The following is a 12,829-nucleotide window of genomic DNA, read 5'->3' on the forward strand; positions in this document are numbered from 1 at the left end:
CATGAAACGCTGGCTAGGAGGACAGCGTTTTGACACCAACGAGGCGCTGCAGACCGGCGTACAAAGATGGTTACAGGCGCAGGCGGCGACGTTCTATCAAGAGGGCATTGACAAGTTGGTACCATGCTACGACAAATGTCTCAATCTGCGAGGCGACTATGTTGAAAAATAGCTGTGATGTATCAGTAAGTGTTACTAATATAAAAGTGTCAAATTTGTACTGCTGTTTCATTTCGTGACCAATCGGACCTTGAAAAAAAAAAAAAAAATAGCCCTCGTATGCAAAAGGCTGATGACTGTAAAGATGTGACCAGAAAGCTCCAAATATTATGTATCACTCTGCGAGGTCCACTTGTCTCACTGCCCGCTCTTTACGTCAATATGAACAGAATGAAAATTTATAGATACAGACATATAAAAATATTTGAGATACGGCAACAAAAATACATCACTGCTATAAAATACATACGCCATGAAAATTAAGAAGTTTATTAACAGGTTTATAATTTGAGGAGTTTCCTTTTAAAGATAGATGATTATGAGAGAAGGTAAATGGTTTCTTCAAATTTCAATCGTTCTTTGAACGGTTTTTATTTATTTATTTTATTTTTTATTTTTTTTTTTTTCCCCCAATGCTATTTCAGCATCATCTTTCAAATCACCCAGGAGACTTTTAATGTTTGATGGAGATATTGATTAAAGTTTGATCCAGAAAATCTCAAAACATTTGGTCTGGCAAGTCTGGGGTACTGAGATTTAAAATTGTACAACTGAGTTGATGATTTTAAGATCTATTAGACTATTTATGGCTCATTAATGAACACACAAATAGAAATCCTAAAATGACAAGTAAACAACATATTATAAAATAGGATAATGTCATCTTTATACATCCACTATAAAACCTCAGAAGATGTATAAAGCTATCATTGAACTAGGGTCAATACATGTTATGTTATAAAATGTCATATGTAATGTATTGCTGTAGAAAGCCAAAAATAACGGCCATGAGGATTTGTCGTGCTGACCACATGATACGCCATACAGTAATCTGCAGGTCTTCGGGCTGAGCAGCGGTCGCTTCGGAGGCCATGGCCCTTCGGGGCTGTTGCGCCATAGCTTTGGTTTCGCTTTGTGTAATGTATGAATTGGTGGATCAAGCTTTTGTGATTCCTGTGGGAAATTTTTTTGTATAACTACAGTGTCTTGTTTCAAATTATCATTGGCTAAAATATAGAACACACTGTGGCCATTCCTAGTTATTCACAAGAATCCTAGTGAAACCTAGTTTTCAACAACAGTCTTGATATTTACACACTTTTGTTTGTGGAATAATTAACCTTACCGGCAAGAGCTGAAACTGATGTGGAAGGTAAGTATGCCACCAAAATTTGCATCCTGTTCTTTATTTGGTAATTTCGTGGGAAAACAGGCACTCGACGAGACAGATTGACAGGATCGCTTTTTACCACCGTGAATCAACCACTCGTCCAAAATTATGACAATACATTTTCCATTCAAATAAGCCAACTGCCCCTACTCAGAAAGTGTAGAAATCCGTCTGTACAGTACAGTATACTGTTGAATCATGGTCTTAGCACTGACTGACAAGTTTCAGGCTGAGAAAGAAGAATCTATTCTTATTGCATAGCAAGGCAGTGGCAGTAACATTGCCAAGTGGCCTACTGCCATTAAGCTACAATTAGTGGAAATTGCACCACAGGGAGTAGGTTTAGATTTGAAAGGGCGATGGGGGTAATTGCTGTATTCAAACACGGATGACATCACCTAATCTCAAAACTCTTGCAGTCAAGGTCTAATTGCCAGCCTTTCGGGTCAGTACTTGTGAAAGTATATTGGTAAACTGACAGTTTATTGGTTTTGTATAGGAGTGAAAGAGCTCCTTGCCTGGCTTACTGTACTCAGAATTTGAGTGTAGCAATTATTGTTAAAAAATTTGATGATGTTTGTATAGTCATATGAACTTCCGATTTCAGAGGCGCCTCCCATTTTGCACCTTACCGTTCTTACAACAGCCCCGAAGGGCCTTAGCCTACCAGCAATCGCTGCTCAGCCCAAAGGCCAGCAGATTACAAGGAGTTGTGTGGTCAGCAAGACGAATACTCACGGCCGTTATTCTTGGCTCTCTAGACCGAATAATAATAGAATATAATTTGCATTAGTCAGTATATGGCTTACTTCACTTTATAATGGAAATGATATACTAGATAGGAGAATTTAAGTATATATAAAATATTCCATCACAAAGAAATTCCTTACCATGCATAAACTCAAACAGCTTATTGACAACAGTCTTTAGAAATTTCCAGTGTGCGCGTAGGAAGCGTGGATACTGTCCCACTACGTACATTATGTTAGATGCTATGATGGCCTTGTTGTCTTTGCCTTTTTTTTGTTCACATAATCCCAGAAGGTCTTTGATGACTGTCACCAGGAACCTCTTCTCATCCTCTTCATGGAGGGCACCTGATATACTTCCTATTGCCCAGCATAACTGAACATAAAACAGGAGAAAACTCATTTTCACAGGATGTCAAGAGAAGTAAAATATCAAAATGAATGTTTTACATACAAAGCTATTGCAAAAAACTACTGCAAAGGTGTTTTCCAAGTAGTGAACACTTTTGTACCTTATGGACATAATATTTAGGATATATGCATTACAAAATGAGACGAAAGACATGGAAATGGACATGGACATGGAAATTTAACACTTCACAAAGTACTTGCCCACTTCTTCAGAACTAACCGATGGCTATTAAATTAATGCAAAAGATCTGAATTCAATTTTACCAATAAAGAGTACCTTCATTCTTCACTCATTGGCTCATAGAAAGCATAGATACTATCCCACTATATACATTATGTTAGATGCTATGATTTAGAGAATGCCTTTGATGACTGTCACTAGTAAGTGAAGTCAATCAATCAGTCTTTATTCACAGCAAAGTTTGGGCTCAAGGCCCTCCCTTACACTTAACCACAACATTAAAATTCATAACAGTGAAAAATTTAATCGCTGTAACGGATTGTCGTTATATCCGATTTTTCGTAAAAGTCAGGAAAAACACCGAACACATTCAAATTGGTCTGAAACAGGAATCAGTTTGCTCAAAACTTGAGTTTTTGCGGATGATATCCACACTACGGCTTGCTAGTTTGTTATTTTTCGAAATCCAATACAACGTGAAAGTGTATGTTTCATTTAATTCTGAAAAAATTACAGTATCACTTCAGAGGCCTCTGTGGCATCCAGTTTTCTTCTTCAAACAGTGTCACCTAACCTAGCCGTATATGTACCATGATAGCTTATTTCAAGCGCATGTAGAGAAATGTAACCTCTCTCTACACAATTACATGGGAACAGCCTTTCTGAGATGTAACTAGACGCGAGAAAATATAAACTATCCTCTGAATCAGGGATGTACTCTGCCATCTTGAGGTATTGTGACCGTATCGGCACAATTAATAGTTATTTCAAGGGATATGCTTGGTAAGGAAGCCGGTAGCAAGCTCTCTTTGTGTAGATGTTGGGAGTATCATCAGGTTGTGCAATACGAAGCCCGCCAGAGAGGCGCCTTCACCCGCCCACTGGGTGGCTTAAAGAATCCCCGAACTAGGCACACGTCATAGAAGAAGCAGGAGAAGAACACTATTTAGCGACTCCATATTGGAAAACAAATGCCAGCATACAGCGTTGCCAAAGCGATCGGGCAAAATTTAATGCATTTTCGGCGTAAATAAGGCTTAATTAACAATACTGCACCCGTTAGAGTAGTGTGCTGAATTTTGGTGGAATTATAAAGTCGGGAGTTCTGGTAGAAAATACTCTCCAAGCGAAAGGCGTTGGTAAACAACTTATATAACACCCATAGCGTACGGACGCCTAGTGAAAAACCAGATGCCTTCGGGGACTCCCTATTTCCCCTCCGAGCTGATTAATTAATTACTGCAGATCCGCCGAATATATCCAATTCCGCATATCATAGCGGACTTGTGCATAACCAAGTCACACAGTCTAGCGTATTGCTAATTTCGACAGGCTGGTTTATCCAGGAGCAGTCGAAATATCGTCGAGGAGCTTTCGACGGGAAACGACGGTCGGTTCACTATCGAATTACCGCTCCTTGATATACTATGCGAACAAGGCGGGAGTGAAAGTTTTTCAGTTTTTTCGCTTATAATTTGTAATAGGCAACAGAAGATTACGGTAAGGAGATGTACTTTAGATCTTGGTTGCAAAGTAGACTAAAACTTCGTGAAATATGAAGTAGGGTTTTGTATAGCAACAACTACTTGATAGTACACAGAATTTCTGTAGGACAACAAAGAACAGTATAACTCTACGCTGTTTTCTGAACAAAGCGCAGGTCAGATTATTAACTGAGTAACAGGCAGTGAGAAGTGTTCCTGAACTATCAAAACATACAGAAGATAGGGATAGAAAATTCTGCATCATACGAATGCTGGGAACGCCCGGCTTAACAGTGTAATAGACTAGCTGAAAGTAGCCGATATATTCATCTCCATGTAACTGGTAGTGGGTAGACAAAGAAGTAATAGGAGTGAACGGTAACACGTGTGCAAGAAATTGATAAATTGTGTAAGTTACAATCTAATTTCAGTGACCCGTGTGCCACAAAAATGGATTACGCAAGACAAGATATGGAACTTCTGAACTCCAAGACTCCAGGATCCAGTACCATGGAGTAATCCAACATGGGCAGGCCTCCGGAGCTTCCGGACAGGGCCGAAGACACCAACCGTTGAGTACAAAGTTATGTTTTCTTCTCCAATGCTAGTATTTCCCTTGGTAAATAATAGTCATGAAGTATAGGGTTAAAATAACATATATAAATAGGTTTAATCCGCCCAAGAATGGTCGGGAATCCTACACTAATGAGGTCTGTTAGTGTTTTTGGCAGGATTTAATAATTTTAATTAATTTTGATTATTATTATTAATATTATTATTATTATTATTATTATTATTATTATTATTTTCTTAATGTAACTTGAACAGTGTTTTGATACCAATACATTTCAAGCAACCGGTTAGAGGATTATTATTATTATTATTATTATTATTATTATTATTACTATTATTATTTTCTTTCATGTTTTGATCGATGATTTCATGCCGATCTATTAAAATGGCAAGTTAATGTTATGCCAGGTACACAATCTATACACACACGGGTGGAATTAGGAGACGTTGTCGTTCGAGGAAAGGCGATTGGAAGTGTGAATGAGGATACGATTGGAAATGTATGGGTAAATCCCAATTGCTAGTATAACGAGGGAGTTTTTGATATAATCTGGCTGAGTAATAGAAATAAATAAATAATTATTGGTCATAAGGATCGTAATGAGCTAATTTGAGCAGGTGACCCTGCATTAGCTAAATTGAATGATGTTATGGACTCCTTGAAGGCCGCCTGTGAATGTGGCGAATTAGTCTCGCTGTGGTGCGAGAGGGGAGCGGACTTGGGTCAGAATTTATGACCAGAGAAAAGAAAGAACTCGCCTTGTTAAGAAAACGTGTCTGGTAGAATGTTGCGTTCTACTGTGTGAAAGAAGACACAAATTTTATGTAAATAATACACACTGTCCATTAGCCTTGATCCGGAAAACAATGTAGAGAGTAACTACTGTTCGATACATGATTAGATTAATTAGGGCTTGATTACAGTACCCTGGATGGAGACGACCAGAGTCTCAGGTTCGAACCTCGTGTGGGCACAGCAGGGATCAACAGCTCGCTAAGACAGCGGGTTACAACGGGTTAATTACAGCTGTTGTCTTTATTGATACATGTGTTTGATATATTTCTTTTCCAGGAAGTGTTTTGTTTACGTATAATCGATGTCGATTTGAATCTAGACTTCGTGAAAGTCCACTGGTAGTGATTGCAAATGATAATTCGTTGTCCAAGTCTGTTTAATTTTATATGGAAGACTTGAGTCCATTGTTTTTATTTTCCTTCTCCGTGTTTTAGTGACGGATTTCTGATATGGTCAGAATGTTCGGATTAATTATGTTTTAATATTTACTTTAATGATTTCTTAAGTTAGCCGACCATTCAAAAAGCGGACAGGTTGCTTTTGTGTAAATAGAGTAATGTGTAATACGGGATTCAGTCCCATGGAATACTCGCATTGGGGGGGAACATGGCTTGTTTTGTTTTTGTGAATATGGTAGGGTCATTTTATTGTGTATGTCGTACTCAATGGTTTATGGTAACCGGGGGATGGAACGCACAAAACAATTGCGATAATACACAAAACAATTTGTGTAGCATACATCCAAACTAATGTAATAGTTCTGTAAGCAATATAGGACACAGGCAATCCAAAGTGATAGTATGTGAAGAAGTGAGATCATATTAACAACCTCTCGGTTATTCTCTGTTTTGGTAGAGAGGGATACGGATATTAACGTCCGGGTCAAAAGGGAAATTTTTTTTTGATTAGAGAAAGTAACAGCTAACGTTGCCGTTCACATAGATTTTGTCTGTGGAATGTGGAGGTAACAGCGCTTGTCTAGGGCAGCGCGGATTTTTCCGCTGGTGAAATAAGTGATTGCTTATACCAATTATGTAATATCAAGAGTGTATGTAAATTTTGTATATTTCAACGAGTGAATAGTAAATTGTTCTAAACGATTTCGTGCCTATCTATACCGAAAAACATGCATCCAGAATCCTCTTCCGTTCATTGTAGGCCTTTAAGATAGTTTATGTTTGATAGCCTCTATATGCCGCGAACGGTCTTCGGCCCTGAGGAGTCCGTGTTCAGACCTCAGGAACGGGAGAGTAGCTTTGATCTGGCTGAGTCGTATGGCCGGTAACCCCTCATGTGAGTGGATTAAATATACAATCCCAGTGAGGAGAAATCGGCACAGGCCAAAAAGATCCCTTGACTATCGACTTCCGTGGAGCATGGTCCCATGTGTTCGTGACCCGAAAGGGTTGGTTTGTTGTCACATGGTCCCATGAGTCATGGGGGACGGTGGGAAAGGTCCCAGTATGTCACATACTTAATTTCAGCACATAACATTAAAAATTAAGTGATGTTTACTTCAGCCTTTATTTCTAACGAGTTAACAACTACAATCGGCCACGTTATTTACAGATTTATTACGAAACAGGTTATCCCCTTTCATTTTGAATTTTCTTTTAAAGAACAGCAGTCGACAGACAATACTAATCAACTACAACATCGCCTTTGAATGTCAAGGAGACAGCTTGCAAGTACACATAGCGAGAAAACAATGCAGTACACAAGATGACCAATCGCTTTACTGGCTAATATTTCAGTTTTCTTATTCTAGCAGCGTCACCTAACTTAACCGTACTATACATATCATGAAAACATGCGCCAGTACAGAAATGATAACATTCTTGCTATAAATTTACATGGGGATATCCTCTCCGAAATTTAAACAGACGCGAGAAAATATAAACCAACCTCTGAAATCAGTGGTGCGCTCTGCCACATCTTGATGTGTATCACATTCTTACTCAATTTCAGTGTAGAGTATTAAAATTAAGCAATTGTTTACCCAGCCTTTATTTCCAAGCTATAGACCACGTTATCAACGAATTTATTACGAAAACACGTTCTCTTTCATTTCTGATTTTCTTTACGGAACAGCAGTTGACGGGTATTACTAATCGACTCCGATATCACCTTTGAATGTTGACAAGAGATCTCGCAAGTGCACATAGCGAGAAACCGATACTGAAGTTCGCATTTTGTGGGAAACACTACAGTCTTCTTATTCACACAGCATCACCTAACCTAACTTAAAACATACATCAACCGCCAGTAGAAAACTAATTTTTCCAATAATTTATTACTGTGACGTATTAACTGATGCAACTGCAGAACAAAGTATGAAACTTCACAGGGCAATGAACTCTTGCATACGATTTATATTTTCTTTCAACTTTAGGACACATATTTCCCCTTACTATGAGAAGCTATCCTGGTTGAAAATCGATCAACTAAGAAATCTACATACTGCGACACTAATTTTTCGACTCCTGAACAAATCTACACCTGAATACCTATCCTCTCATTTTAACTTCCTCTCATCTACCCATGGACATAATACCAGCTCGACTTCTACCCTTATGATACCAGTTAATCACTCATCTGTATACAACCACTTATTCCTAGTGTCTGAGGCAAGGCTATGGAGCACACTCCCTGTTAGTATACATAATAGCACTTCAATAGTCTCATTTAATATTTCAACAAGCTTTTAAAATTGTGAGGAACCTACAGAATTCTTTCATTTGGACACCAACACCCCTATAAAAACACCACCAGAGAACATCAATCCTCCCACAATAATGGAAGTCTACCAAGCTCTGAATAAATTAAAAAACTACAAAGCGCGAGGAGAAGATCAGACCTATGCGGAAATCTGGAAATATGCAGGAACATCAACAAAAGTTGCCCTCCCTCAATAACGTGTCTCTATCTGGATTAAAGAAGAACTACCAGAACACTGGACAACAGCCCTCATTCACCCTCTGCACAAAAAAGGAGACAAAACCGACCCTAACAACTACAGGAGAATCTTGCCCCTAGACATACAAAATATTTTCAGTAATCATCCTTGAGAAAGAACTAGGAGATTTTTTTTTTCCCTCTTGCTTTACGTCGCACCGACACAGATAGGTCTTATGGCGACGATGGGACAAGGAAGGGCTAGGAGTGGGAAGGAAGCGGCCGTGGCCTTAATTAAGGTACAGCCCCAGCATTTGCCTGGTGTGAAAATGGGAAACCACGGAAAACCATTTTCAGGGCTGCCGACAGTGGGATTCGAACCTACTATCTCCCGGATGCAAGCTCACAGGAGAATATCAAGGTGGTTTCAGACCCTGGAGGAGCTGTCCTGATCAGATCATGAGTCTTAAGTTGATAATGGATTATAACAGGAGAAGAAACAGAGATATGCTGATAACATTTGTAGATTTCAAGAAAGCTTATGATTGCATCCATAGAGAATCTCTGTTTAAAATTTGAAGACACCTTGGACTACACCCCAAATTAATAAACATGATAAAATTGACTCTCACAACACCAAATCAAAAGTGAAGTTTAGGGGTGAAACATCAGACATTTGAAATTAAATCTGGACTACGGCAGGGAGATGGGCTCTTATGACTATTATTTAATTGTGCTCTAGAAATGGTAATAAGGGAATGGTTTAGGAAATCTCCCCCCAAAATAAAGATTCGCTGAAAAATCAAAACAAACTGCCTGGGTTTCGCTGACGATTTAGCATTATTTTGCAAATAATATTGTCCTCAAAATATCATTTGAAAAAAAAAAAATTATGCCCCAAAAACCAACACAACTAAAAGAAGTTAGCATAAATGGTAATAAAATCAAAATAGTAACTCAATTTAAATATCTTGGAGAGAAGTAATAACACATAACCTAAATGAAAATATCTGAATCCAAATAAGAACAGATAGATTAGCTAAAGCACAAAAATTAACATGGGATATCTACAAAAAGAAATGTCTATAAATAAATTAAAAATAAAACACTACAACACAGTTATAAAACCGGAAGCTACATATGAAGCAGAAACAATTTTTCACCTGAATAAACAATCAAAGACTGACAGACTTCAGAAAATTAAAAGGAGAATTGTAAGAACCTGCAACAAAAAATACCAGAAAGATGGACAGTGGTGGTTAATACCTAACAAAGTAATGTACAAAGAGCTAGAAGAGGAGACTGGGATTCTTTGGACATATCATGAGGATGCAGGATTCGAGACTTCGGAAACAACTAGTACAACACAATCTCGTCTCAAAAAGTACCACAATAGAATGCAAATGGATCAGAGAAGTACGAGAGGATCTGAAGGAAATAGGCCTTACAACAGAAGAAACCACAAATAAGATAAAATTGAATATAAAACACAAGAATACAAACCTCCGCTTTACCCTTACACAAAACAAACCAACAACACGCATATTTTCATCTGAGGAAAGGGCACGAAGATCAGAGCGTCTGAAAAAGTACTCGGAAGACCGCAAAGCCCTAACAATCCCTTCAAAGAGACCTGAACAACGGACTGACTAAAGTGATCGTATGTGGCCATAAAAGAAGAAGAAGGTCTCATTTAAATGGTCTTGTCGAGATTTCTTCTTAAATACATGATCAGCTTGTATGAATGTTAGTGTGTGTGAGTGCAAGTATGATTTAGAGCTAGGTGATTTAGATAGGGTAGATAATATTAATCACTGAAAATTAACAATTATAATATTTTATAATATTACTCCATTAATTTAGGTAGTTTCGTAGACTGTTGATGTAATTTTTCCAAATTATGTGACTATATACTGTATGTTGTGGTTAAGTGTAAGAGAGGGCCGTGAGCCCTAACTTTGCCACATATAAAGGCATAAAATAAATAAATAAATAAATAAATAAATAAATAAATAAATAAATAAATGAAAGTGATAACCTTCTCTCTGTAAATTCAAATGGGAATAGTCTTACCAAAATTTACCCAGACCCAAGAAAATATAATCTAACCTCAAAAATTAGTGATGCGCTCTGCCATATCTTGAGGTGTATCACATTCTTACTTGATTTTGATGTAGAGTATTAAAATTAAGCAATAGTTTATCTAGCCTTTATTTCTGATGAGTTAACAACTACTATCTACCACGTTATTTACACATTTATTAAAAAAAACATGTTCGCTTTCATTTCTGATTTGCGGGTATTACTAATCGACTCCAACATCGCCTTCGAATGTTGACGAGAGCACTCACAACTGCACATAACGAGAAAGCGCTACCGAAGGTCGCATTTTGTAGCAAACATTTCAGTTTTCTTATTCAAACAGTGTCACCTAATCTAACCATACTAAATGCTCATGAAAACATTTCAAGCGCCAGTAGAGAAATGATAACCTTCTTCCTATTCGTTTACATAATAGCCTTTTTGAAATTTAACCACACGCGAGAAAATATAAAACTAACCTTTGACATCAATGATGCACTCTGCCATATATAGAGGTGTATCCCATTCTTCGTTAATTGCAGTATTTAGCATTAAAATTGAGCAATCATTTACTTCAGAGTTTATTTTCTGAGAATTAACAACTGCAATTGGACAAGTTATTTTCGCATTTATTACGAAAAACACGTTCTCCTCCGTTTCCATTTTTCTTTACAGAACAGAAATAGATGAGTATTACTAATAGACTGCGACATTACCTTTGAATGTCGAATAGAGAGCTCGCTAGAGGACATAGCAAGGAAACGATACTGAAGGTGATTGATCGCATGCAATATAATCACTGTGTGCATAAATGTCGGTAACGGAAAAACTCGCGTATGCTTAATTGATCATAATAACGAATGTGTCAGTGATAGGGCTCTCGCTGTAAACCCAAGGATAATATATAGTTTAATATAGGAATTTTGACGGAACAGACAAAAACGGTCGTTATAGCGGGGTTCTCGTTATATGCAGCACTCATTATAGCGGACTTCTATTGTACTTAAATTATAGAAATAGTAAAAATTACAACCATGAAACAAAATTAAATACCGGTAATCCAGTAGGTAGTACTAACACCAAACGTGGTTAATAAGAATGAATATAGAAGGTACAACATAACATATCAGGGCTGAGAGAAAAAGGGCTTTTTTGTTTAAATACAGTCTTTTTTTAACCACGTCTAATTTCAAATAGAATGAAACCTTGTTAATGCATTTCTCATTAACACGTTTTCTCGCTTAACACATCACAAATTGTCCCGATTCCCATCATATAAAACTTATACAAAAATACTTCACCTATTGCGTCACAAATTTTCACTATTACTGCTTAGTACAATCACTTTTTCCTAGACCTAAAACTGTTCGTCATCCGTTGTGAAAGGAACGTGATGTCCAACACAGATAAGAGCCCCCGCCACAGGAGGCAGGTCAGTGGAAATTGCATGACAATGCGAAAAGGCCTTGAATTCCTGAACTACATAGGGTAAGTTTCACCTTCAGAAGAAAGCCATTAGCCTCAGGTAAGCTCAATTTCGCAAGCCGGTTAGCAGTGAGATTGCTGAATAACCCAGTGGATCTGTTTCTGCTTGTATTTCGCATTCCATTCAGAAGAAGAAATGTATTCTGTATTGAGTGATACAGTAAAGGATAGTGAATATTTGCCATGTGATAAGCCTACCTACAGATTAGGGACATAATCTTTTGAAGTTGGTGCATATTTGTATGGTGACAGCCTAGTTATAGACATGGAAAAAATTCATGAATTTGCTTGCACAGACATAATTAAGTGGACTCGCATCCGCATCTTTAAGTGCATAGAGGTAGCATGAATGTTGAAACTCGTACCTTGGAGTTATTGCTCAAGTTGATCTAAGTTTAGAGGCATTCAAAATGGTGGCCGAAGTCATTCTCTTGCACTTGGTTGTGTGTAACTTCCAAATGATTCGTACAACTTCTTAAATAATTCGTGCTCGATTCATGCTCGAAAAGCATGACCAGAAAACAAATTTTTAATAACCTACTGGTCCAAAATATAAGGTTTCATCTAACATTTGTTATAGAAAGAGTGTAATCTGAAATAACATGCTAATACGTTTATTCTGCAAAAGTTTTCATATACTGTTTGAAGCTTTTCACACCTTTCAATAATGTTATTTTGTAAGCCCCAGTGGAAAAGGTTTTCATATTTGTTCTTGTGTTTCTCACAGCTTAGGTATAACCCTAATTTCAATCTCAATGAAATATAGAAGCAAACCAATGTGCT

General features: G+C 37.5%; 1 protein-coding gene across 5 annotated transcripts in view; it reads right to left on the reverse strand.

Moving 5' to 3' along the window:
- emb (exportin-1 emb) overlaps positions 1–12,829 on the reverse strand; it is a 376,112-nt gene that overhangs the window by 145,213 nt on the left and 218,070 nt on the right. For all 5 annotated transcript variants that reach the window (XM_067153967.2, XM_067153969.2, XM_067153968.2 and 2 more), the window contains one exon: positions 2,281–2,515. In XM_067153967.2, coding sequence (XP_067010068.2) covers positions 2,281–2,515 — 235 coding nt within the window. The remainder of the gene's footprint in view (positions 1–2,280; positions 2,516–12,829) is intronic.

The sequence above is a fragment of the Anabrus simplex genome, chromosome 9 (assembly GCF_040414725.1).
Source record: "Anabrus simplex isolate iqAnaSimp1 chromosome 9, ASM4041472v1, whole genome shotgun sequence".
Taxonomy (NCBI): domain Eukaryota; kingdom Metazoa; phylum Arthropoda; class Insecta; order Orthoptera; family Tettigoniidae; genus Anabrus; species Anabrus simplex.